The sequence below is a fragment of the Terrapene carolina genome, unplaced genomic scaffold (genome assembly GCF_002925995.2).
Source record: "Terrapene carolina triunguis isolate 2854851 unplaced genomic scaffold, T_m_triunguis-2.0 Scaffold33715, whole genome shotgun sequence".
NCBI lineage: Eukaryota > Metazoa > Chordata > Testudines > Emydidae > Terrapene > Terrapene triunguis.
This window is the reverse complement of record NW_020698066.1, coordinates 3472646-3497741: the sequence shown is the minus strand read 5'-3', so window position 1 is coordinate 3497741 and position 25096 is coordinate 3472646. Positions and strand designations below refer to the sequence as shown.

General features: G+C 42.2%; 1 protein-coding gene across 1 annotated transcript; it reads right to left on the bottom strand.

Moving 5' to 3' along the window:
* Positions 1-819: 819 nt before the first annotated feature.
* On the bottom strand, positions 820-24724 carry LOC112104951 (protein phosphatase 1 regulatory subunit 17). Its single transcript, XM_024197561.2, has 6 exons — positions 24601-24724; positions 24277-24429; positions 15383-15485; positions 13262-13414; positions 12606-12767; positions 820-1403 (listed from the first exon to the last, which is right to left on the bottom strand). Exons 3-6 carry the CDS (start codon positions 15462-15464, stop codon positions 1324-1326), a joined length of 477 nt encoding a protein of 158 aa, XP_024053329.1. The 5' UTR covers positions 15465-15485; positions 24277-24429; positions 24601-24724; the 3' UTR covers positions 820-1323.
* Between the last annotated feature and the right edge of the window lie 372 nt (positions 24725-25096).

The window sequence follows — 25096 nt, the reverse complement described above, 5'->3', positions numbered from 1 at the left end:
TGGACAGTAAAAGGATAATTGAATTCCGTCTGCTAGGCTACACAGCCTTTGCCCTCTCTGCTGAGATTGTCAAGGACTCAATAAAGGACAGATTGATGTTAATAGGGTTGGAGCTTTGTACGGGTGGATACCTAGTAGGAACAACCATGAGAACACCCAGTTTTTACACACAGACCATCTGTTTTGTGTCACATTCTTTAGGTACCTAGTTCTATTTGTTTGAACTATATTGATCGTAATTGTCCGTGACTCACTGTGAGACATTTTGTATGAATTAACTTGTAAATTACTGTTACCACAAAATATTGTGAAAACATTGTGTATGATTATCTCTGAATTCTCCAGCAAGGATTTTTAATCTAACAGGCTAGGTTTCAATTAAAAGCACTTACCAAAAGAAAACATGCAGATTAAAAGATCAGCTACCCAACTAGTTCATATTCCACCAACTTTGGAAAAAAGAACTTTGACACTAAAAATTCAATAATACATACTAGTATAAATTACAAACGTTGCTCTTCTAGGAAGCTTCTTTTCTGATAGCAGTGTGCTTTGTAATATTTAAGGTTTCAAAGTTGATGGCTCTTATGAGGTACTAATTTTTGGTATTAGAGCAAACTCACAGGTTATAACAAAGGAGAAAATTACAAATATGGGTACTGAACTTATACTGTACATGCAAGAGACATTTGGATTCAATTTTAGGACCTGTGGACTTGATTGTTCACTTTTATGCTAGTGTAACTTCACCTCAGTCACTGATATTCCACCAGAGTAAAGCTGGTGTAATGAAACACAGAATCAGGACACACACACACATTAAAAACTTTAGCCACATTTTCACAACCATGGGAAAAAGGGGTGGTGGTGTAGAAGCTGGCCTACTTCTGCCCGGTGCTGTCCTTTTGTGGGATAGACCTATAGCAGCTCTCTTCTCAAGAGAAGCCTGTCGTTAGTTAGTGGGTGTCCCACACTCACAGCTCCCACCCTGTTATGTGGTGCTAGCTATAATGGCTAGCTGGCATCCCTTGTGGCCACTGTTAGAGATGTCCAAAAAATTTTTTGTCTTCAGATGGGATCAGTGTAGAAAAATTCTGCATGATAGGGCTAGATAATACAAGATATTTCTTCCAACCCTAACCACAAGTCTATTTACTTTCATCTTTTCCAATGCTAGCCATTTACAGATAAGCATTTGGTACTAGCTTAAATGCAGTGCATGCTTTCAAAAATTATTTATAAAAACAAATGGGCTTTGTTATATGCTACCATTTTGAATGATCTGGAATTATTTACAATAGTTTTGGAGATATCACAATAATCTTAAATAAGGGTTTTTTCGCCATCCTTTTCATCATCTTCCACAATCACTGTCTGCTTTTCTTCTTTAAGCAGGTTAGTACCTTAAACAGGAAAAAAAAATTAAAACAAAGAAAAAAACTAGTCAGGTTAACATATTCATTGTTTACAAGGGCCTAATTTTCCTATCCTTTCCAATTGTTTGACACGCAGTGGAGTTGCTTCTGATTAAATTTGGATAATCAGGCCCCTAATATTTAGTAAACCTGAAACTCGTGTCTGTATTTGTACTTTGTAATTAAAATTATTGGACAGTCTCACACACTGCTGATACCTGTTCAAATAACTAGCACTTTGTGGTTTATTCTCAGAAATCTTCTGGACTGTTTATTACTTAGATTTTGCAAATGCAGATTCCAGAATGGGCAAATGTTGAAAGACTTAACAGCCAGCTCCCACACATCCAGTATCATCCCCACTGAAATGAATCTAATGGCAATATGTTGCAAATGTAAATAAAAATATGAACTTGGATCAATGCTGAACAGGCTCCCATGCATTACCAAAGACATTGTACCAGTACAAGCAATACTGAGCGTTGTGAATTTGAACATGCATCAAAGAAGATCTGTCTGTAAATGAATACTAAGGATAATTAAGAAAACCACACACCCAGTGCCAAGACACTGGAGAACTGTACAGCATAATATAGAGAGGAAGGATGATCTTGTGGTTAAAGCACAGGACTGGGATTCAAGAGATTTGGGTTCAATCAGCCACAGAACGGCTATGTGACCTATCATTTAATGTGTCTGTGTCTCTGCTTGTGAGCTCCCATCTTTTGTCTGTCTAGTGTATTTAGAATGTACAAACCTAGTGCCTAGAACAATGAGGCCCCACTACTGACTGGGGCCTCTATGCACTACAGTGATACAAATAAATAATAAAATATAATTAAAAAATGATGCCCCTAAAATGAAATGTTAAAATCAACCAATGGGATCCCACAGGCAAAGGTTCTACTCAATCCTTATTTTAGCTGAACTGGTTTGTTTTGCCCATTCCTATTTAAAAAAAACAATGAATAGCCTCCACAGTATGTTTTATTTCCACTGTCTTTAGAATGGTGGCTAAAATATTCCATAAACAGGGTGAGGGGAAATCTGGACTTGAAGCCAAGCAAATCGCTTTAAGTCAGTTGCCTACTGTTTGCTGTCAGAGCGCTCCAACCTGCCAAGTTGTTTTGTCAAACCAACCCATTTTCTTTCTTTCTGTGTTGAAAGCCCTCTCATAATGAAGCAGTTCATGAAGTCTGAAAATAGCGCAAAGGAAGCTATGCCACACAGGAAGGCTTTCTTCAATTCTGGACACTCTTCAAGAGGTGAGGAATTACGGACAGAGATGATTGACCTAAATTACTATTTTGAATTCAAGTCTGGTTTTGTTTGTATGGGGTTATTACCAATTAGCTGATTTTATTGGGGGAGGGAAACCATTTCAAAGGGTTGGATGAAACTTCAAAGGTAAGTGTGAAATACAATGGTGTGTCCTTCAAACAGCCATTGAGTGACTGATACTGGAAACTGGTAACAGGGAAGCCATTTTAAGGTGATGGAGAAAAAGAGAAATGTTCCACACCCAGGTTTCAACTCCGCCCCTAGCAAAAAAATTTCCAAAAATACAGACATTTATTTTTATCCCGTTATTTCTGCATCTTTTCCAAAATGCTCCCTGCCTGCAATGGAAGCTTATAATGTATAGCAAACAAAACTAAAGTTTAGAGCTATGATCTATAATCCTATCTCCAGTGCTTCTTGGTTCTTATCTGAGTTACAAAACAATGAGGAAAAAGCAAATGGGCTCCTAGCCAGACTATAGGAGCATCAAAATTACCCCGTGCTTGAAGCAATTCCACCTACCACAGCTAATTTTAGCAGAAATTGTCTTCAAGGACCAGGGAGCTAGGCACAGCTGGAGGGCAGCAACAGGACTCAGCAGCCCAGCTATAAGGAGTTGTTGTCATTCAATAATCACATGCTCACCAAAATAGAGTGCAGTGGTGACTGAGACTGCTCCCAAAATATAATCCTGGCGGGATTCCTGAAGCTGGTACAGTGTGGTTTGTAGATCAAAAGAACAAGATAGTGTGGTCTAGATTGAATGTGCAGAGTGGAGGGATTAGTAACACCTGTGTGCTAATCCTGGCTCTGCTTACTGATTTAGTGTCTGGGCAGGTCACTGAGCCTCTCTGCCTCAGCTTTCCCATCTGAAAAATGGGCATCATAACATTCAGCATAGCTTCATACAGATGTTTTAAGGAATAATAGATTAGCCAGCATCTCTGAAGTATAAAGCAGCGCATAAATAAATACAAAGTAGTGGTAGTAGTTTACAATAGAACCTAGTGCTGATGAGAAATCTGTAACCTAACACTAGGCTATCAGTGGCTTCAGACTCTAAGGTCCTTGCCAGAGCTGTGCTGAGTACAGTTTAGCAAGGGGAGGTAGAGGATCTGTTGCCAGTCTGGTCCCTGGTGCACCTTAGAGCTTCCTCAGGGTGTTTATATCTGACTGTCTATCAATCATAGGGCAATTCCTGTCAAACTGAGGCTAGGGAGGGGATGGTGTAGAGCTGCTTTGCTGGTGCTACAACATGCAGAGACTTCCTCTGTGTACCGCAGTGTTTCTCAAACTGGGGCCGCCGCTTGTGTAGGGAAAGCCCCTGGCGGGCTGGGCCGGTTTGTTTACCTGCCCCGTCCGCAGGTCCGGCCGACTGTGGCTCCCACTGGCCGCGGTTTGCTGCTCCAGGCCAATGGCAGCTGTTGGAAGCGACGCGGGCTGAGGGACATACTGGCCCCGCTTCCAGCAGCTCCCATTGGCCTGGAGCAGCGAACCGCGGCCACTGGGAGCCGCGATCAGCCGGGCCTGCGGACGGGGTAGGTAAACAAACCGGCCCGGCCCACCAGAGGCTTTCCCTACACAAGCGATGGCCCCAGTTTGAGAAACACTGACAAAGGAGAGGATGAGGGCTTGAGAGTGTGGTTTTATAATTATCTCAAATATCCATTTGTCAGGAACAGCTTTGCCATATTCACACGAACATTTACATTCTTGTCAAAACCTGCATTTGCAGAGGGCTCTTCAGAAACCCTTAAGTTAATTGAATATGCTGCTAAGTGAGGCTAGCAATAAAAAGTGTTTCAGATCTGATGCAGATCCTTTATGGTCATGGGGGGAAGCTACATTAGAATTGTGGTTACATTGGCCCAGACCCTTGAAGGTACTGAGGTGCCAAACTCACAACAATGGAGATCAGGGCCATTTTCCCTCCTTTATTCCATCAGAAGTCCAAGCTGTGGGCTGATTTGATTTATTTGCTATTTAAATAGCATTTGCTTTTCTAAAGTGATGCATGTCTATAGATGTTTTTGAAATGCAAGCATGTGACAACAACTAGTGGGGCAAGTTTTGTACCTGTTAATTATTTTTTAATGTCACTTACTAATGATGAACTTACATTTATCCATAGCATACCGGGGAAAAGACAGATTTTAAATGAAAGCATTGCTCCAGTAAGATTTGCATCTTGAATGCCACAGTAATTTATCAAATGCTTTGGACTTATTGCAACACACATGATCCCCTACCCATGAGTAGATTGGATGCACATGTATCTCTAACTATAAGGTTAAGATAAAATGAGGAAGAAATGGCAAATTTACCAGAACTCAGAAGTCCTTTGAATGTATCTCCTGTTCTGGAGAGGAAGGATGGTCTTATGCTTTAGGCATGAGACTGGGACTCAGGAGACCTGGGTTGAATTCCCAGCTCTGCCAGTGACTTCCTATGTGACCTCGGGCAAGTCAATTAATCTCTCTCTGACTCAGTTCTTCATCTATAATGTAGAGGTAATAATATTTCCTTTTCCCCTTCACGTTTATGTGTCTTGTTCACGTAGCTTGTAAACTCCTTGAGGCAGGGACTCTCTCTTAGGTGTAGGCACAGTACCCAGGACAATGGGTCCCTGATCTTCATTGGGATGTTTAGATGTATTAGAAGTAATAATTCTGGACATTATTGTGTTTTTGCATAGCTTGCTGGTATAGATCGTTGTGCTCTAGACTGAACATTGGAGAGAGAACCAGGAGTCCTATTCCCTCTTTGGGGACTCGCTGAAGCCTTGGCCAAGACATTTAACCTCTGTGTGCCTCAGTTTCCAACCTGTAAATACTTATGTATTTCATGGGGTGTTCTGAAGATTAGTCCATGTTTAAGTGTTTGGAAGATGTAAAGTAGTATGGACTTGATTCTGCCCCCCTCATTCCAGGAGCAGTCCTATTGAGAAGTGTGACAGAGACAGTCCCTAGAGAGCTCTAGCTACCCCAAAGTGGATAGGACTGATCTCAAGTGATCAAGGACAGCTCATCAAAAATGGAGGGAGGAGCCAAGGGGCATGATTTTCAGCTCTATCTATGGGAGAAATGTTTGTGAAGACAGCTTTTATAATATTGGTTAAGTAAGCTAAAATAGGTAGTGTTGGTTTGTAGTTTTGGTAATGCTTGACGCGTTGGCGTTTAGTAGCAACTAGGGAGAAAAATAAAACCTAAAACTGGAACAACCTACAGTGCAAGTTATTGAGAGAGCACTGAGCACGGAGTGTGCTACTTAGGCCGCACATCCAGCAACAGCAATAATAGAGGGCTAGGGACAGAAAGGCCCTTTTATGTTTGTTTGGTGCGAATAACCCTGCTGGGGCATCTGGGGTTTGAGCCTATAATTGAGATTTTGTTTTGCACAGCTGTTCCACAAGACCTCATTTTATTTATTCTCTCCTTGCTGCCTTACCGGGTAACCCTAAAAGTAAATAAATTGTAAATACTGGACTAGTCCGCAGCCACAGCAAGTCATTCTCTCACTGCAAGCCATGCACCACTGCAGCCTACATCTAAATATCAGCTTTTTGTACTCCAATATCCAACCTGAAAAGAAAATATGCTTCTTTGAAAGGGGAGACATTCAAACCTAGGCACACAAGCCACTCGAGTCATGTCACACACACAGAATATGCCACAGGGATTATTAGATGACAGACGAGTTCTGCAGGAGAATTGTACCCATAGAAAGGCAGCTGGGATGGGAATGCTGTATCTAGGGAGAGGTAGTAATGAGCAGGCTACTGGGATTGAATTCATAGGGGACTAAGGGGGCCTGCTCATTCACCACTTTCTTAGTTCAGTTTCATGAAATGAAAATCAGTTGAGTCATGCTGGCATAAAACTTCAGTAATGCAGTGATAAATCAAGCCTGAGGTGTTTCATTTTCTATCAGCAGCCACATTCCTCAGAAATTGGACACATGCACCGATTTTTGTTACAGACCTGAAAGCCACTGCATTTTTCTTGTTTTACTTTATTCCCTTTTGGTATTTCTTGGCTGGCAAATCCTCTGGGGATTATAACAAAGTGCCTCTACTACTATATAACTTTCATTAACTTCCTCTCTCATTTTCAAATTCTATTGGAATGAAAAAAGTAGTCTCCTAGGGGCAGAAATGGTAAAGGTCTTTAAACAGCCCCTAGAGGCCCTATTTCTCACTTCAATGCTCACTAGAGATTGCTAATGCTAAAGAGGTAAATATTAAACTAAATGAATTTGGATGACTAATGTTGTTAGTCCTAGCTGCATCCTGCTATAGCAGATATCACACCTCTACCCCGATATAACACGAATTCGGATATAACGTGCTCCGGGGGGGGGGGGGGGGGGGACGCTGTGCAGTCCAGCGGATCAACGCAAGTTCGATATAATGTGGTTTCACCTATAACGCGGTAAGATTTTTTGGCTCCTGAGGATAGCATTATATCGGGGTAGAGGTGTATATTTACTATAATGCTCATAAAAAGAAGTACATTGCTGTTTACTAAAAACAAGAACAAAATATTTTCAGTTTCACTTTAACTCCTTCATCTCTGCCATGCTCTGTGGATAAAATAACAACACCAAATACCTGCCACTTAAATAGCAATTTATGGGGGGAGATAGATAATGCTGCCCACTTCTTATTTACGTCACCTGAGAGTGAGAACAGACGTTCACATGGGACTTTTACAGCCGGCATTGCAAAGTATTTATGTGCCAGATATGCTAAATATTCGTATGCCCCTTCATACTTCGGTCACCATTCCAGAGGACATGCTTCCATGCTGATGATGCTCATTAAAAGAAATAATGCGTTAATTAAATTTGTGACTGAATTCCTTGGGGGGAGAATTGTATGCCTTCTGCTTTGTTTTATCCACATTCTGCCATATATTTTGTGTTATGGCAGTCTTGGATGATGACTGTGATAGACCCAGGCCAGTTGGGTACAGCAGAGCAGTAGAAGGCAGATATACTGGCCTCTGAATAAGCAGTTTTCTGTTCCCTAAGTGACCAGAGCAGGGGCTGCGCTAGAGCAATCGGGAACCTGCTAGAACCAATTAAGACAGGCAAGCTAATTAAGACACCTGGAGCCAATTAAGAACATACTAGAATCAATTATGGCAGGCAGACTAATCAGGACACCTGGTTTAAAAAGGACCTCCCATCAGTTAGTGGAGGGCGTGCAAGGAGCAGGGAGTGAGAAGGCATGGTACTGGAGGACTAAGGAGTACAAGCGTGATCAGGCTTCAGGAGGAAAGTCCTGTGGTGTGAGGATAAAGGTGCTGAGGGATCTGGCCTGTTCCCGACCTACTAGGTGGTACACAGAGACAGCGGAGATTGTTCTCCCTTTTCCCCCATGCTGGCCAGTGATGTGGTTAGCTGAGTGAATGGCAGGTTTGAGCCTCGAGCAGAAGCGGCCAAACTGAGGGCTGCCATGAACCTCTGAGGAGAGCTAATCCGCCAAAAAGCGCAGGACCCACCAAGGCAGAAGAGGAACTTTGTCACATGACCCAGCACATGTTCGTTTCAAGAACACTTTCACTGCAGATTTGACAAAACACAAAGAACGTACCAATGTGAGATTTCTAAAGATAGATACAGCACTCAGCCCAAGATTTAAGAATCTGAAATGGCTTCCAAAATCTGAGAGGGACAAGGTATGGCGCATGCTTTCAGAAGTCTTAAAAGAGCAACACTCAGATGCGGAAACTACAGAACCTGAACCACCAAAAAAGAAAATCAATCTTCTGCTGGTGGCATTTGACTCAGATGATGAAAATGAACACGCGTCGGTCCGCTCTGCTTTGGATTGTTATCAAGCAGAACCCATCATCAGCATGGATGCATGTATTCTGAAATGGTGGTTGAAGCATCAAGGGATACATGAATCTTTAGCACATCTGGCACATAAATATCTTGCGATGCCAGTGCCATGCAAATGCCTGTTCTCACTTTCAGGTGACATTGTAAACAAGAAGCAGGCAGCATTATCTCCTGCAAATGTAAACAAACTTGTTCGTCTGAGCAATTGTCTGAACATGAAGTAGGACTGAGTGGACATGTAGGCTCTAAAGTTTTACATTTTTATTTTTGAATGCAGTTTTTTTGTACATAATTCTACATTTATAAGTTCAACTTTCATGATAAAGAGATTGAACTACAGTACTTGTAATAAGGGAATTGAAAAATACTATTTCTTTTGCTTTTTTACAGTGCAAATATTTGTAATCAAAAATACATCTAAAGTACATTTTGTATTCTGTGTTGTAACTGAAATCAAACATCCAAAAATATTTAAATAAATGGTATTCTATTGTTTAACAGTGCAATTAATTTTTTAATCACATGATTAATCGTGATTACTTTTTTTAATTGCTTGACAGTCCTACTTGATATTTAACATTTGAAAATGAAGCAGCTGCAATTGGAAATATATCACCTAGGCCCAGATCCTCAAAGGTATTTAGGTGCCTCTAATGATTCCAATATTTACTTAAAATTGATTTCCCCATACCTCCCAGGCATGTTAACTAAAGTATTTGAATGAAAGGAAGACAAAAGTACTTGCAAACGCAGTACAAGCAAATTTGTTTAAAAATTCAAATTTAAGCCTTGATCCTGCAAGTCAGTCAACACTAGATTGTAATGGGGTGGCACAGGTGCTAAGGTCTGATTGTGCAGAGCAATTTGTAGGATATTGGTGGATTCATTTTTTCCAGTACCTTGCCAAACTCTATGACCTAATCCTCCAAACTGTCTCAACCTTACTCACATGAGCAGATGCCCTGCATTACCAGGGACCCTTCGGAAGGGGCAGATTTACAAAGATATTTAAGCACCTAAAGAGGCAGATAGTTGCCTACTGGGATTTTCAAAAGCAACCTAAGCCCCATTGATTTGAATAGGAGTTTGTGACCCAAGACCCTCAAGATGGCAACTGGCAGAGGGTACAGGGTTATATAGGGGTATAGGGGTCCCCTGGGTTCACCAAAAGAATGCCATGTAAGTTTTCTAATGAAAGCCTGTGTCACACTGCTCACCATGACCAAATATACGTACGGATGTTGAGTAAGGAGTTGTGTGTATATATACTGAAAATTACGTCGTTACGGACTGTAACTAGGGACTGGTCAGCAGAAAGGGAAAACCACATTTTCTTTCAGGCAAGAAATGGTTATCTGTCTTGTTTACATGTAAATTACGTATTTTATGGTTTACAATGGGCCTCCGCCTATAGTCTGAGCTGAATGCTAATGGAGGATTGAGAAATCTTCAAAGAGAAGAAATTTACAGAAAGAAGTGAACCAGTAGGGGAGAGCCCTGTTTAAAGTAAGGACAATTAACTTTCAGGGGTTTAAGGAGATGCACCCTCATTCCTTCAATCTGTGAGGACAATATGCCAGTGGGCTTGATCTGATGAGAAGTCTTAGACAAACTGGAGAAAACCCTGGGGAAAGAACTTGGGGTAAGCTATCTTTAGGAGATGGAGGAATACTTTGTTAGTTAAGTTTAGTCTCTAGAATGCATGTTATTATTTTGTTTTATCTGTAACCATTTGTTTCCCATATTCTCACTCTCTATCACTTGAATCTCTGTTCTTTGATAAGATTAGTGGGAACAAGAATAAATTATCTATCTATCTATCTAAATGCTATGTGTTAAGTAAAGCAGGGACTCTGAGCAGATGCTTATGAGATGGTGTGTGCTATTCCTTTGGGAACAGCAGATCTAGTTGTGTGTGTGTGTTCAAAGGAATAGGGCATGCTTGCAGTACTCGGGGATTGGTGTGTGCCTATCACTGCTTATACAGAAAGTGAGACCTGCGGAGGCCTGGAAAGAAGTGATTGTGCTGCCAGAGGCTGGTGGTTTCAGGGAGCTGACCCACAGCAGGTACAGACAAGACTTCCTCAGGCAAAGGGCTGGTGGTGGTAAGGTACCTCCCAACCTTGGGTGCCCCTGGGAAGCATCACACATTTAGGTGCCTAACCTGTTTAGACAATTCTGTAAATTCCAGGTGATGCCTATCTGTAACTTTAGGTATTGAGATACCATTGGAAATCTGGCCCCAAAGGGCTTACATTTCCTCAGGTCTTTTTTTAGTTGTTTGGATTTTTTTCCCATCAGTCTGGTGGAAATATTTCTAAGGTGCCTCTTATCGTTGTCCCCCTCTATAATTTTCTTTCCTTTGTTTCTCTCTCTCTCTCTCTCTTTGTGCCAACTGTTTCTAAATGTAAGCATGCACTTAAATGCTTTTGCTGAATCAGGTCCTTAGGCCTTTTCTTTTCTAGTGCTCCTTACTATCTAGTAAGTGTCCCTCTCCAGTGGTATCTTACTTTATGAACCATTTAACACTAGATTTGGAGCTGTCCCTCCCTCCCCAGTGATTTGGAAACAGCTGAGACATTGCTTCTTCTGACTGGCAATAGCTCACTCCTCCCTGAACAGTAGTAATATTTGACGCTGATGTGGCACTTTACATCTTCAAAGCACTGTGCAAACATTAGCTAATTAAGGCTAACAACACATTTGTGGTGTAGGGAAAGTAAGGAGCAGTGTCTTTTTTGCAGATAGGAAAACTAAAAAACAAAGTAATTAAGGGCACAATGTTCAAATTTGGGTGGCTGAGTCCATATGGATGCCCAAGCTAGTTAGCTGCTCCATAGCCTCTCCGGTTGTACCACTGCCACAAAAAGGCCCTGTAGCCATTGTTGGCTGGATGGCCACCACTGCCGGATCACCTCAGTGTATATCATGATCTTCCAGTGAGATAGTCTTATATGCTCGTTATGCCCCTGCAGCTGGATTAGGGGGCATCGCTGGGGCCTTCTGACAGTCCCTTACTGCTGTTACGGATGCTTGGAACCACTGGGGGCTGGCTATAATTTGAACCCCTTTTCTCCTCCCTCAATCCTGCAGCACGGCAGCAGAGGGGCCACAAGAGCCCTTCCTGAAATGTGCTTGGCCACAGTGAGGGATCAGGACCTAAAATTCACTCAGGACTAAAGGTGCTCAGCACAACCAATAATCATGCCATGCTTTAATTAGAAGCCTAGAGATGAATTCAAGTGCCTAATTTTAGGCACCCAAATTTTGGTCTAAGTGACTTTCCCAAGGCCACACAGCAAGTCAATGGCAGAGCCAGGATAACAAGCCAGGTGTTCTTGCCTCTTAGTCCTGTGCTTTATCTATTAAACCATGCTGCCTCCTGCCTTCAGCTTTCACCATTCACTACATGGGTGAGAGGTGAGGAGAAGACTGATTGGATCCATTTAAACTGATAACAAAATTCTGGTCCCAACAAAAACTGAAGGATTCGTTTATTGATAGGTGACCCTCCAGGGGCTTGGATGAGTTCAAATACTCACCTTTGCCATTAGTATGTATTATTTGTATTACGCCAGCATTAGGGGGCTCCAGCCACGGACCAGGACCCCGTCATGTTTAGAGCTATACAAACCCACAACCAAGAAACTGCTCCTGCCCCCAAAGAGCTTACAATCTAAGTGGTCAAATTCAAGTCAAATTGTGGGCAAAGATTTGGGTCCGTTCTTTTTTTAATTTGAACTCTGAACTCATTCTTATTTCTCAGCAAGGGTAAGTCAAAAGAGATCTCCCTTTCCCAATTTCTTTCAGATTGTAAGCTCTTCAGAACAGGGACTGAGTCCTACCTTTGTACAGAACCTAGCACATTTTGGTCACTACTGCAACACAAATAATAACAATAATTCCAATTGGGAATAAGGAAAATAAGTAGATCAAAGTAGGCATGATTAGATAAGTTAAGCAGAGTGGGCAGATAAATGGTGTCCCATACACTTCCAGAGGGTGTTCCTAAACTAACTGCCCTTTACTTTTTACCTTTGAAAGCTGTGCTAATGCTCTTACCTGGTATAAGGGGTGGGATGTGTATTGCAGGTGTATCTTTTCTCCTGGGTTTTTTCTGTTCCTGATCAGTGAGCTGAGAGACTGAACTCACTTTACCCTTCTGTGGTTTTTCGGTGATGTCACACCTTTTAATTAAATGTTCTGAAAAGTCTGAGAGGATGCCTGCAGGGAACGACACACAATAAATATTACTTAAACCTCGTCTACATTGATAAAAATTGCACCCATCTAACTTAATATACTCAGGGTATGCTTACACTACAGTGGCACAACTATGGTGCTGGAGCTGGGCCACTGTAGTGCCGTAGGGTAGACACTTGCTACACTGAGGGAAGGGTATTTTCTATCAATGTAGTTAATCCATCTCCTCAAGGGGCGGTAGCTAGGTTGATGGAAGAATTCTTCTGTCAACCTAACTGTGTGTACACACCATGGGGCTTTAGTCGGCTTAACAATGTGTCTCAGGGTGTGAATTTTTCATACATTTCAACACCGAGTGCTTTTGAGAATCCTATTTTCCCTCCCTGCCATAAGCAGGCACACACAGATGTAGGAGAATTGAGGACAGTAATATTTTTATTCAATTCCTAGTGAATACAAGTAAACCAGGAAACATCAGGGGTTTGTCAGATTTCAATATTATTAAGTTGTGTTACCTGGTATAGGTGGTGGGGTGTGTAAGGCAGGTGTATCCTTTCTCCTTGGCTTTTTCTGTTCCAGCTCACTGTTCTGGGAAGCCTGGATATTTTTACCCTTTCTTGGTTTCTTTTTTAGGTCACAATTCTTAATGAACTGTTCTGAAAGGTCATCTGCGTGGAAAAAATAAAGAATACCTAGCTAATAGAAAATAATGAATCACAGAATTTAAAAAAGGGCTCACTTTAATAACAATACTTACACCATAGCTGGTTAAAACACAAAGTAAATTCACCTCTGCACAGAAGGCCATCACAAGCAGGCCCGGCTCTAGGGTTTTTGCCGCCCCAAGCGGCGGGGGGAAAAAAGAAAAAAGCCGCGATTGCGATCCGCTTTCTTCTTCGGCGGCAGGTCCTTCCCTCCGAGAGGAACTAAGGGACCCGCTGCCAAATTGCCGCCGAAGAGCCGGACGTGCCGCCCCTTCCCCTTGGCCACCCCAAGCACCTGCTTGCTGCGCTGGTGCCTGGAGCCGGCCCTGATCACAAGGGCCTTAATACCACTAAAAACGGGGAATAAGTGAGAATTAAGTACTTATGCTGGCCTTAGAGAATTAAACCTCACAGTGAAGAAGGGAAGAATTATACCCATATTATAGATAGGGTGACACAGACGTTAAGGCTAATATTTTCAATCTTAGATGCCATATTTAGGCACCTAAATAATAGGACTAATTTTAAGAGGTCCTCTCTACCCACAGCTCCTATTTACTTTGGTGGAGTTACTCTGGATTTGCACCAGTGTATATTGAAGCAGGACTTGACTCATCAGATAGTCTGGGTACATTCTAGACAATTACCCAAATTTCTGGATGCTTAGTCAAGCTGAACAAATTGAGTCTTTTGAGGTTGACCCATCACTAATAGCACACAAACCAGAGGTCTGGTTTTTAAATTTGGCTTTGGTTGGATTTGTCAGCTTTGCTTTTCAGTTAGAAACTTTGCTTAACAAAAGGGGCCTGATTCTGATTTCACATCCTAGATTTCACACCATCATACTTCCATGGACTAGTGAAAGTAAGGATGAATGACTTCACAATTAAGGCACTGCACTGGTACTCAGCAGTTTTGGATTTCAATGCTCAGCTGTGCCACAGACTTCCCATGTGATCTTGAGTAAAATCATTTATTCCTGTGTGCCTCGGTTCCACACCTGTAAAATGGGGATAATAGTTCTTCCTTTCTCACATCTTTTGTCTGTTTTGTCTATTTAGATGGTAAGTTCTTCAGAAGAGAGACATTTTTCATTTTGTTTCTATATAGCGCCTATCATAAAAGAGCCCTGACCTGGGTTGTGCTTCCAGGGTGAAATCACACTCAGACATCTTGATTGTGTGTGAGTAAAGCAGGCTTGCAAAATTCTACTTGCTTGGGACAAATAAAACAGCATTTGTATTTCATTATTATCACCAGTGTACGGGTAGTCAAGTAGATTTTTGTGCCTGGGTTAGCAAATCTTCATGACAATTTTGGAAGGTTGGAATAAAGTAATGACATGTGAAGCAAAGTCGAATATGCAAAACGCAAAAATATGCAAAAGTCACATCTATCAAAGTCTTGAAAGCCTCATATTTAGAAGTGTGTATGAGCAGAGATGCCTCTGGTACTCCAAGTGCAAAAGTTATGTAAAAAGTCAGCTCCAGAAAGGACAGATTGACAATAAAGGGGAAAAAAATTAAAATTCTGTCCAAATATAGGCTAAAGGAATATTTGAAAACTTTTACTGAAATTGCACATAGAAAGTGGGTGTAGTGAAGGCTCAGATATATCTTAGCTTCCAGTTTATTATTGTATAATCGATAAAAGCGCTTCTCTTTCTCTGTCACGAAAAAGAAAATGACTCTTTTTCCTTTCCTCTCTTTAATTAATTTCCTTCTAGAGCTTCAGCTAATATTTATATGCAGGAAAGACACCCTTTGCCTGTCCATCTGGCAGCAGATGTGTTACCAGAAGGCATAGTCTATCGGGTTTCATGAGGGCTCAGTTATACCTCTTGGAAAGAAAAAGCCAATGGACAGTACTTAATGATGTAAAGAAGACACCTCTCTAATTACAAGTCACTGACATCACCATAATAACACTTACCTAAACGGTTGCAGTGTGAGTCTCGCTTGTCCAATCTGTCTTCTGGGATATCAAGTGGTTGCACATACTCTGTTGACATCATTGAAAAGGTTTTCTCTTGAAGCTACAACAAAAAGAAGCATACCATAAAACAGATATACACCTCTACTCCGATATAATGCGGCCCGATATAACATGAATTTGGATATAACGTGGTAAAACAGTACTCCGGGGGGGGGGGCTACGCACTCCGGTGGATCAAAGCAAGTTTGATATAATGCGGTTTCACCTATAACTCGGTAAGATTTGACGACTCCCGAGGTTATATTCTGTGCCAATCAGCTCCTTCCATCCAGCCCTGGGAAGTTCCTATTTTCAAAGTGATTTTTGCCATACAGCCACTGCTGGCCTGGCTGATTTTGGAGCGCTTGTGAGCTGTATGGGCTTACTGCCTTCTGACCCCCCCCCCCACTCCCACTGATGAATGCAAAACTGCAGATTCTAAAGCAACATCTGCCAGCCTAAAAAAGAGCAGGCCAGATGGGAGGGGTTTTAACAATTAGTTTTGAAGGAATCTATTTAAAGGGACACAGTCAACTTGAAATCTAATTGTAACTTAAAAGCAGTTCCAGGTTCTATACCAGTCTCTGAGTCCCCCTGATATTTGTTGTCGGTGTTAGTGTTAATGCTATTTATTCATTTATTTATTTAGAGCAGTGGTTCTCAACCGGCAGTACGTGTACCAATGTTCCATCTAATTTTTCTCATCCATGTGTGGAATGAATTTTGTTATGTGCTCCAATATAGAGGTTATGTGTGGTGGGGCTGGCGATGAGGGGTTCAGGGTGCAGGAGGGGGCTCAGGGCTGGGGCAAAGGGTTGGGGTGCAGAGGGGTGAGGGCTCTGGGGTGGGGCTGGGGAGAGGGTTTTGGGGTGCAGGCTGCCAGGGGCTGCGGTGGGAAGAGAGGATTCCCCCCAGTCCTCTCTCCCCGCAACAGCACCTGGGCTGGGGGAGAGGCATCTCTCTCTGCCGCAGCAGCCTTGGGGCGGGGACTAGGGGAGAGGGGCCTCTCCCTGGCCGCAGCAGCTCTGGGGCTGGGGGAAAGGCGTCTTGCCCCGCTGCAGCCCCAGGCTGGGGGGAGAGGCCTCTCTCCTCGCTGTGCTGCAGCCCCGGGGCTGGGGGAATTGTCGCAGCCCTGCATGCCCCCAAGCTCCCACATCACCACCCCCCACCTCACCCCACGCCCGAGTACAGTGTGCACGCCTGCACGGCCCTTGGTGGCCTCCTGCGCAGCTGTGCAGGCACTCACCTTAGAGGGAACCAAGATGTGTACCACTGGGGGTACGCAGGGGTCTTCCAGGGGTACATCAACTCATCTAGATCTTTGCCTTGTTTTATAACAGGCTACATAAAAAACACTAGTGAAGTCAGTAAAAACTAAAATTTCATACAGACAATGACTTGTTTATACTGCTCTATATACTATACACTGAAATGTAAGCACAATATTTATATTCCAGTTGATTTATTTTACAATTCTATGGTAAAAATGAGAACGTAAGGAATTTTTCAGCAATAGTGTGCTGTGATACTTTGTATTTTTAGGTCTGATTTTGTAAGCAAGTAGTTTAAGTGAGGTGAAACTTGGGGGTATGGAAGACAAATCAGACTCCTGAAAGGGGTACAGTAGTCTGGAAAGGTTGAGAGCCACTAATTTAGAGCCCTCGCTCAAGGACCAGAGGACCACTGTGGTAGGCACTGTAAATACATACTAATATTTTTTTTTGGTGGGGGGGGGAAGGGATGGTTTTACAACAACAGTTTCCTGTTTTTACAAATGATTTTTTCATTCATGTTGCTGCAACAGATCCACACTGACAGGGAAAACTGACTAACAAATGTGTAGTATCCAGGGGGAAACAGTGAAACTGACCATAGAGCAGGAAGTGCTGTCAAATGCACAAATTAAGCACGCTGGAAAAATAAAGGAAAAACTTTTTTTTTTTTTGGTTGCTTCTCTAATCCCTTTCAGCTATAGTCATTTTAGGTGGTGTTTGCAACAACAATAAAAATGTAGAAAGAAGTGTGACAGTTTCAAATTAATGGTGGGCCATTAACTTTTGGTAGGACAGAACTGGAAACCATACGTAATGATGAGTAAAATCTACGCGGAGTCCTTGTGGCACCTTAGAGACTAACAAATTTATTTGGGCATAAGCGTTCGTGGGCTAGAACCCACTTCATCAGATGCATGAAATGAAAAATACAGGAGCAGGTATAAATACATGAAAGGATGGGGGTTTCTTTACCAAGTGTGAGGTCAGTCTAACAAGATAAACTGGATTAATTTGCAAACTGGATACCATCAGATTAGGCCTGAATAAAGACTGGGAGTGGTTGGGTCATTACAAAACCTAAACTTAATTTCCCCAATACTAATTCTCCCTACGGTTACTCAGACCTTCTTGTCAACTGTAATGGGCCACTCTCTTACCACTTCAAAAGTTATTTTTCCTCTCTTGGTATCCTGCTGTAATTGATTTATCTCAGAGTCCTGTGGCATCTTATAGACTAACAGACGTATTGGAGCATGAGCTTTCGTGGGTGAATACCCGCTTCGTTGGATGTAAAGGGTTGTGTGGCTACTAGTGATGAGGTTGACCCTTCAAGCTTTTGAGGTTTGCTCACTGCTAGTCTCAGTTTTAGAAAGCTGCAAAACCTTCGCAGGCTGCTTTGAAGTGTAAATTTTTTCAAAGCATCTAGGTGCAATGGGACTTAGAACAGAAAGTCACGCACAGTTTATCTGCACATAACTGAAGAATTCTAAATGTGCTTTCACAAAGCAATAAAATAAAATCCTGACACCCAAGAAGTGAATTATTGAATAATGTTCAAAAATTCTAGAAGAGAAAAATGTGAAGATAATTAATACAAATCACTAATTTCCTCTTTGAAATGGAAGCACATATTTTCTTGAGCTCATATTTTAGCATCTTGAATGCAGCTCTTTTTCAGCTGGACTACATGCTAAGACATTCTGCATTCTCTGCTCGACATCAATCACCTTTTAAGGAAATTATTGTACATGATGGATTAAGATAGATACATATGTAGAGATAATAATTCATCCTTTGTGCAACTCCAGTGATTTCAGAAGAGTTATAGGAGGGATTCATTTGGCCCAGTGTGAGACATTTTCTGTATGAATGCAGAGTTTTGCATCAGAATTAGGACTGTGCAAGAATTTAGAGTGACTTTTGGACTGGAAGGGTTACCTAGATTCTCATTCCTTGGGTTAGCAAAGGCTGAGACCGGGTGGGGTGGGGGGTGGGGAGTGTTAACAAGTGCTCTCTTTTAGCTATTAATGAGTTCAAGTTTTGGAGCAGGTTGGCTATGTGTTGCTAATTGTGAAAGCACATGGCATAAAATTTTAATGACCGTCCTTATGGATGGGGAGGATTGGGGAATGGCCGGATAGACTGAAAAAAACAGTGACTCTGGGTAGATTAATAAAAGCCATCCAGTTCCTCTTGGGATTAGCTCACTTGCTGAGTCATGGCCATATGATAGTTAGAATCCTTTGGGCCGTCATATGTTCAGGGGATGGAAAGGCAGATGAAGAATACCTGGAACATCTCACCCGCTAACACCTCCTTTGATGTCAGTAAATTGCTAAATGGTCCAAGGCGAACACAGCAAAAATGAGGCAATCCTTTTGACCAGGAATTTGACTCACTGGACGACTTTATTAAAACACCTTAAAGTACATATACAGATGTTCCAGGTGCATTCTTTTACCACAAAGAAAACATCTACACTTTCTACAAAAAAACCTACCTTCCTGGCAGTAAGTGATTACTTTAATTGCCAAAATTTAAAGGTTTTAATGCTAGACAGTAACTCCTCACTTAAAGTCGTCCTGGTTAACGTTGTTTCATTGCTGAACAATTAGAGAACATGCTTGTTTAAAGTTGCGCAATGCTCCATTATAACGTCGTTTGGCAGCCGCCTGCTTTCTCCACTGCTTGCAGGAAGAGCAGCCCATTGGAACTAGCTGGTGGGAACTTGGAACCAGGGTGGGCCGGCAGCCTCCCTATCAGCTCCTCTAAGTTCCCTGTCTGGCAGCCGCCTAGCAGGCTATCAATTGCTGGGCAGTTCAGCTGCCCCTCCCTCCACTGCCATGTGCTGCTCCTGCCCTCTGCCTTGGAGCTGCTCCCGGGAACCTCCTGCTTGCTGTGCATCGCTGTGCTAATGTCAGGGTGTTTCCTTCCCCCCCCCCCCACTTCTGCCCCCCCCTCGCTCCTTTACCCCATCTCCATAGAGCTGGGGGAGGGGGGAATATGACAGGGCTCAGGATGGAGGGAGCTTGCTGGCAGCAGCTGCTGTCTCAACTTGCTGATCTACTTAAAAAGGCAATGTACTTAGAGTGGTGTCAGCGTACTTAAAGGGGCAATGTGCGTCTCTCACACACATGGTATGTGTCTCTGTCTCTCTCTGCCATGCTGTCTCCCCACCCTCAATTCGTGCTGCCTTGTAGCATGTGAGGCTACATTAACAACAATGTGTTAACCCTTGAGGGCTCAGCCAAGTGCCAGTTTGTGATTTAGCAGTAAGGCATTCCCTGGGAAATATCCCACCGTTTGACTTCACCACCTCAACCAAGCTTCACAATCATCATTGCTGTGTACAGTACTAAATTGTTTGTTTAAGACTTATACTGTGTATATGTGTGTGTGTGTATATATATATATAAAATATAGTCTTTTGTCTGGCAAAAAAAATTTCCCTGGAGCCTAACCCCACCTCCCCCCCACACACACTTACATTATTCTTATGGGGAAATTAGATTCACTTAACATCATTTCGCTTAAAGTAGCATTTTTCAGGAACATAAGTACAATGTTAAGTGAGGAGTTCCTGTATTGAAAATCACCTTCCACTGAAGTTTAATCCAGTTTTCAATTAGATAAGAGTATTTTACATAGACGGGGCAAAGCAAGCAGTTTTTTAAATCTAGATTTGGTTTAGTTCAGGTTTTAACTTTAGGTCATAGAAAGGCTAGGGTTTAGGGTTAGATTCAAGAGTGCTGTTCTCACAGATTTCTGCCCAAATTGATGGAAATCTTGTGAAATCAACTGCTCCTGTGAAATGTTAACACTCCTGGACTGAAATCTCATGAGAAAAACCTGTCTGTGTGAGATTTTCATCACATTTGAAACAAAATAAAAACAAAATAGGCCTTGGTCACATTTTGATTCTGACGTGGGACTAAAACTGTAGGGCTAGCTTTGGATTCATGGAGGGGATGATGGGGTGTGTGTCAAATATGAATGGCTCTTATAATGGAATTTGAAGGTTTGGGGATTTGAGGTTTTATTACTAGCCTATCGCTGCTTTTATTAACGGTGTAAGTGTCACCGCACAAAGAAACCTAAAAGTGCACCTGTACCTCTCAATCAACAACAGACAAATGCGCTGCAACAGCAGTTACCTTGCAAAATAAGTATAACTAGGTCATTTGGGGCCTGGCTTTTAAAGACAGCCATGCATGATTGCATGTGCCCAGTTGCCTTGCCCATCTGCCTGACTGTACAAACAAAGTACTGTTTGTGCACAGAGGTGTCCATCTAAGTGGACAACGTGCATGCTGAATTCTGCTATTTTTATGTTTCAGTGCACAGCCCATCGTTGAAAATCATGCCCTTCAGTTCCATCCAAATGACATCTGCTTAAAACTGGCTGAGACTTTCTTTTACTATAACTGCATGAAGATTAAAAAGTTGCATAAGTAATAAATGACTGTTTAGATGTCAGATGATACACCAGCAGGGCTATTCTTAGCTTCTGTTAACATTAACAGCAATTGCAACCATAGGCACAAAGCGAACTCCTGCTGAAATTATAGATGACAATAGACCTTAATGTTTCACATTTAGGGGGGTGATTTATTACAAATTTCTATTGCAAGTTTTCCATGTATAGTGTAGATTTATAAAATGTATGTTGAACCCTTGCAAGCTTTACCCAAGGTGCGCCTTCTAATGGCTCAGTAGTGCACACATCTCTCATGCTAGCCCCTGGATGTTCTATTCACCCAAAGGGTCATCTGAGCCCATAAGCAATGTGGTCACCAAGAAAAATAAGAGCAACCCCCCAGCATGTAATCTATGAGTCATCGTTGAAGAGACCTTTGAAACGTTGGCATGGATGGTGCATAAATAACAGCTGTTGAGAAGACTCTTTTGTGGTAAGTAATGCAGGTTTAATATGAATATTTATTCTGCTAGTTAATAAAAATGTTACCATAGAAACAGTTATAATGCAAGGTACTTACACTTCCCCTGGACCCAGTGCACTTAATTAAAAATATACACTTGCCAATAATTAACGTGAACTTTTGTATAGTGTTTGAAAAGGAAAATGCTATTGACTAATAACCCAAAATATTTTTCTTCCAGTTTTAATTATAATGTTCTGAGACAAGGACAGGGACTGCTTGTTGAAAGGGCTGTGTGCCGATTATTTTCTTGTTTGTTTTTTCCCTTCTTAGCAATCAAATTTCGATGAAAAGAAAAACAGGGTATGAGAAATTAAAGGCCTGGCCCCCTCCTCAGCGGAATAGTGCCTTTGAGCCCAATCCTGCTTCCACTGAGGCCAATGGAAAAATCTTCACTGACTTTAATGGGAGCAGAATCCGATCCTCTTATTTTGATAGGACTGTTTTGTGTGAGTAAGGGCTGCCAGCTAGGGCCTTAAATTTGGAGGTGGGATTGCGAATGTGTTTGTGTGCATGTAAGTGAGCAATGCTTTTCTAGCTGCTATTGATGTACTATAGAGCTGCAAGTGGTAACTATGAATATTTGATAGGGTGTTGCCCAATGGACATATAAGCGAAGGGCTGCACTGTCCCAGTGGCAGGACATGAATCAGACTGTGGGCAGGTCTGCACTTAACAGGCTGGATCGGCGCAGCTGCGCTGTGCTGCTTAAGTGAAGATGCTCCTAGCTTCTCCTGTTGGCATACTTAGGGCTAGTCTACAGTAGAATCACTACAGCGGCACAGCTGTACCAATGTAGCTGTAGTGCTGCTAGTGCAGACGCTCTATCCTGATGGAGAGAACTCTCCCATCGGCAAAATTACTCTGCTTCCCCAAGCGGCGGTAGCTATGTCAGTGAGAGAGCTTCTCCCACCGACCTAGCGCTGTCCACACTAGCACTTACTTCGGTGTAACTTACGTCACTCAGGAAGGTGGCTAGTCTGTGCAAGCCCTATTCCACCTCCCTGAGAGGTGGTAGCTATGTCAACGGGAGAAGCCTTCCCACCGTCGCTCGGGGTGTGTGGATTTTTCTGTAGCGTAGACCTGGCCTGTGACTTCAAGAATCACAAGCTGGTGCTTTTTCACACCAAGGGGGAAATAAGCTGTGCCAGCCTTTTTGCTAGTGCTTCCCCTCTGTTGACTCAGAGGTGCTGGCATCTGCATGAAGGGGTGGTGTAGGCAGGCTTCCAACCCCTGCCTGCCTGTTGGCAGCTTCTCTCCCCTGCCCCCAATCCTTTGGAGGCTCTTACAATGTGGATAACACATACGGGAGAGTGGGGAATCACCTTAGTCCCCTCTATGAGAAAGCAAGAGACTTTATGATTGAGCCCTAAAAAAGAGCCAGAGGCTCAGTTCATTCCTGTTTTGCACCTAGTGCAGCCATTTACATCTGTACAAAGTGGGTGTAAAATGCTACCATTCCAGTACAATAGTGTTTTACGCCTACTACGCACTCACTTCGCACAGCTGAAAATGACTATTCCAGGAGCAAGGCAGTGGAGAATGGTCCATTCTCCTCTGATCAGAAGTGAAGATTTGATTTCGTTACTAGAGAGTGTGCTCTTTCTTCTATACCCCGATTATATTCTGCCACCCGCACAAGTAAGTCCTCTGGTAGGTTTTTGAATTAAGCACATTAAGATTAGAAAATGTATGTCATACACAAGGAGACTGACTATTTTTTTCAAGAGGTCTCTAAATGAAATTCTTCACTGGCAGTTTGATCACTGTGGTTTTATACCACCTCATCAGAGTAACTTGCCTCGACTTGAGCCCTGATAACATTATACAAAGTTTCTACTCCAGGGTTAAAAGTTTCATTTGACACTAGGTTGTTGTTTCCAAAAACTCTCACCAACGTGGTCTGAATTTGTTTTTATAAAGCAGCCTTAAAATGTACCATCTCTACGATACATAATACTGCATGTGTTTAAAATCCGGACTGTGCATTCTTTGTCCACCCAAACCTCTGACAAATAACTCAGTGTGTTGCACCTAGCCCACAAAATTGATTTTGAACAGTCTGCCAAGTCCATGGAGAGAGACTCACACAGGGATTTGGATCAGGCCCTGTAGTAGCAGCAGCTAAACTTGAATAATGGATCAAAAGCAGAATAAAATGTCTGAGTTTCTGACAAAAAAAGTTGCTGTACTTGGAGATGATTAAATATGCAAAACCTTGCCTAATTAATTCCTCTAGGAGCAAAACATACCCTACACATGTCATTTCTTTTTAGTTGGATAAAATCCTAAGAATCTTTCATATTCTGTCAATTTGCACAATTTGTCCATGAAATAACACTGCAATTAAAATAAATTGACACATTTGTCTTTATAGCACTTCATCCGCCATCCCAGCGTTCCCATTCACAGCTCAGTCCACCTCCAACTTTCACCATATGGTATCATATGTTTACTTCTTCCAAATCTATCCTGTGGAGTCCTTGGAGTCCTGAACTTTACTGCAAGCTCAGCATTGGTATAGATAATAGTCTACAGAAGTGCAACTAGAAAATATCAAATGACTGTAACTAACTTGGTCCTGCAAAAAAATTGTTACTCAAGCAAAGGTAAAGTGCCTGTGTGCAGACGTACTTACCGACCGGTGAAAGGCTCTGGGATGGGTGTGATACCGGGTCAGCACTCACTGAAGCAGGAACGTTTTTCACTGCTGCTGCTGTGTGCTCCTGCACTCCTTATCTAGGGAGCAGCAGTGGCTGTTGCTATGGTAATGCTTTGTTTCAAGAGTACTCTGGGGAGGGAAAAAAAGAATAACCCTTAGCCTGTGCACTTAACAGATTTTTGATGATGTGATGGTTGCTGCTTTTTTTTTTTTTTTTTTATTTTTTTTTAATGAAAAAAATAAAAAAAAAAAAATTTAAAAAAAAAAAAAAAAAAAAAAAAACTTTTAAGGTTAAACAACCTTTTATACCAGAGATCAAAGAAAATGATCCAAACATTCTGATGGAGGAATGAAAGGAATTAAACAGGGGATGGTAAATCTTAAAGTGTACCGACTGGAGATAAAATCAGCTATGGCAATTAGGACGCAGACAAGAGAGCGCTAGGCTGTTTCTTGCTGTATACAGAGCTGTGCAGTGGATGAAAAAGGTGCGAGGAGGCAGGCCCATAAACATTAAGGTTTAGCTGAGGACTGCGGTGTTTGTGTGTGTATATGGCCTTGACTCATTACACAAGTTTGACACACTGATGTCATTTAGGGGGTCAGGCAGGGAATCTTCTGTGGCTGCTGTATACTTGCCGGCAGTGCCCAGTCTCTGCTATTTTAGCCCATTGCTTTAGATGGGACTGTTGTTTGGAAGGAGGAAAAATATATAAACATGTCTGATCTTTGCAAAATCAAGACAAAGCACTCTGCTCAGTTGACGGTATTATGAATCGCACCCTTTTTAGCATTC

Bases quoted from the DNA above. Each gene is read 5' to 3' on its own strand.
- LOC112104951 (XM_024197561.2), bottom strand. From the start codon at position 15,464: ATGATGTCAACAGAGTATGTGCAACCACTTGATATCCCAGAAGACAGA. The intron at 12,768-13,261 runs GTAACACAACTT...CGTTCCCTGCAG, and splicing joins CACCCCACCACCTATACCAG to GCATCCTCTCAGACTTTTCA. The intron at 1,404-12,605 runs GTAAGAGCATTA...TTCCTGTTTAAG, and splicing joins CATCCCACCCCTTATACCAG to GTACTAACCTGCTTAAAGAA.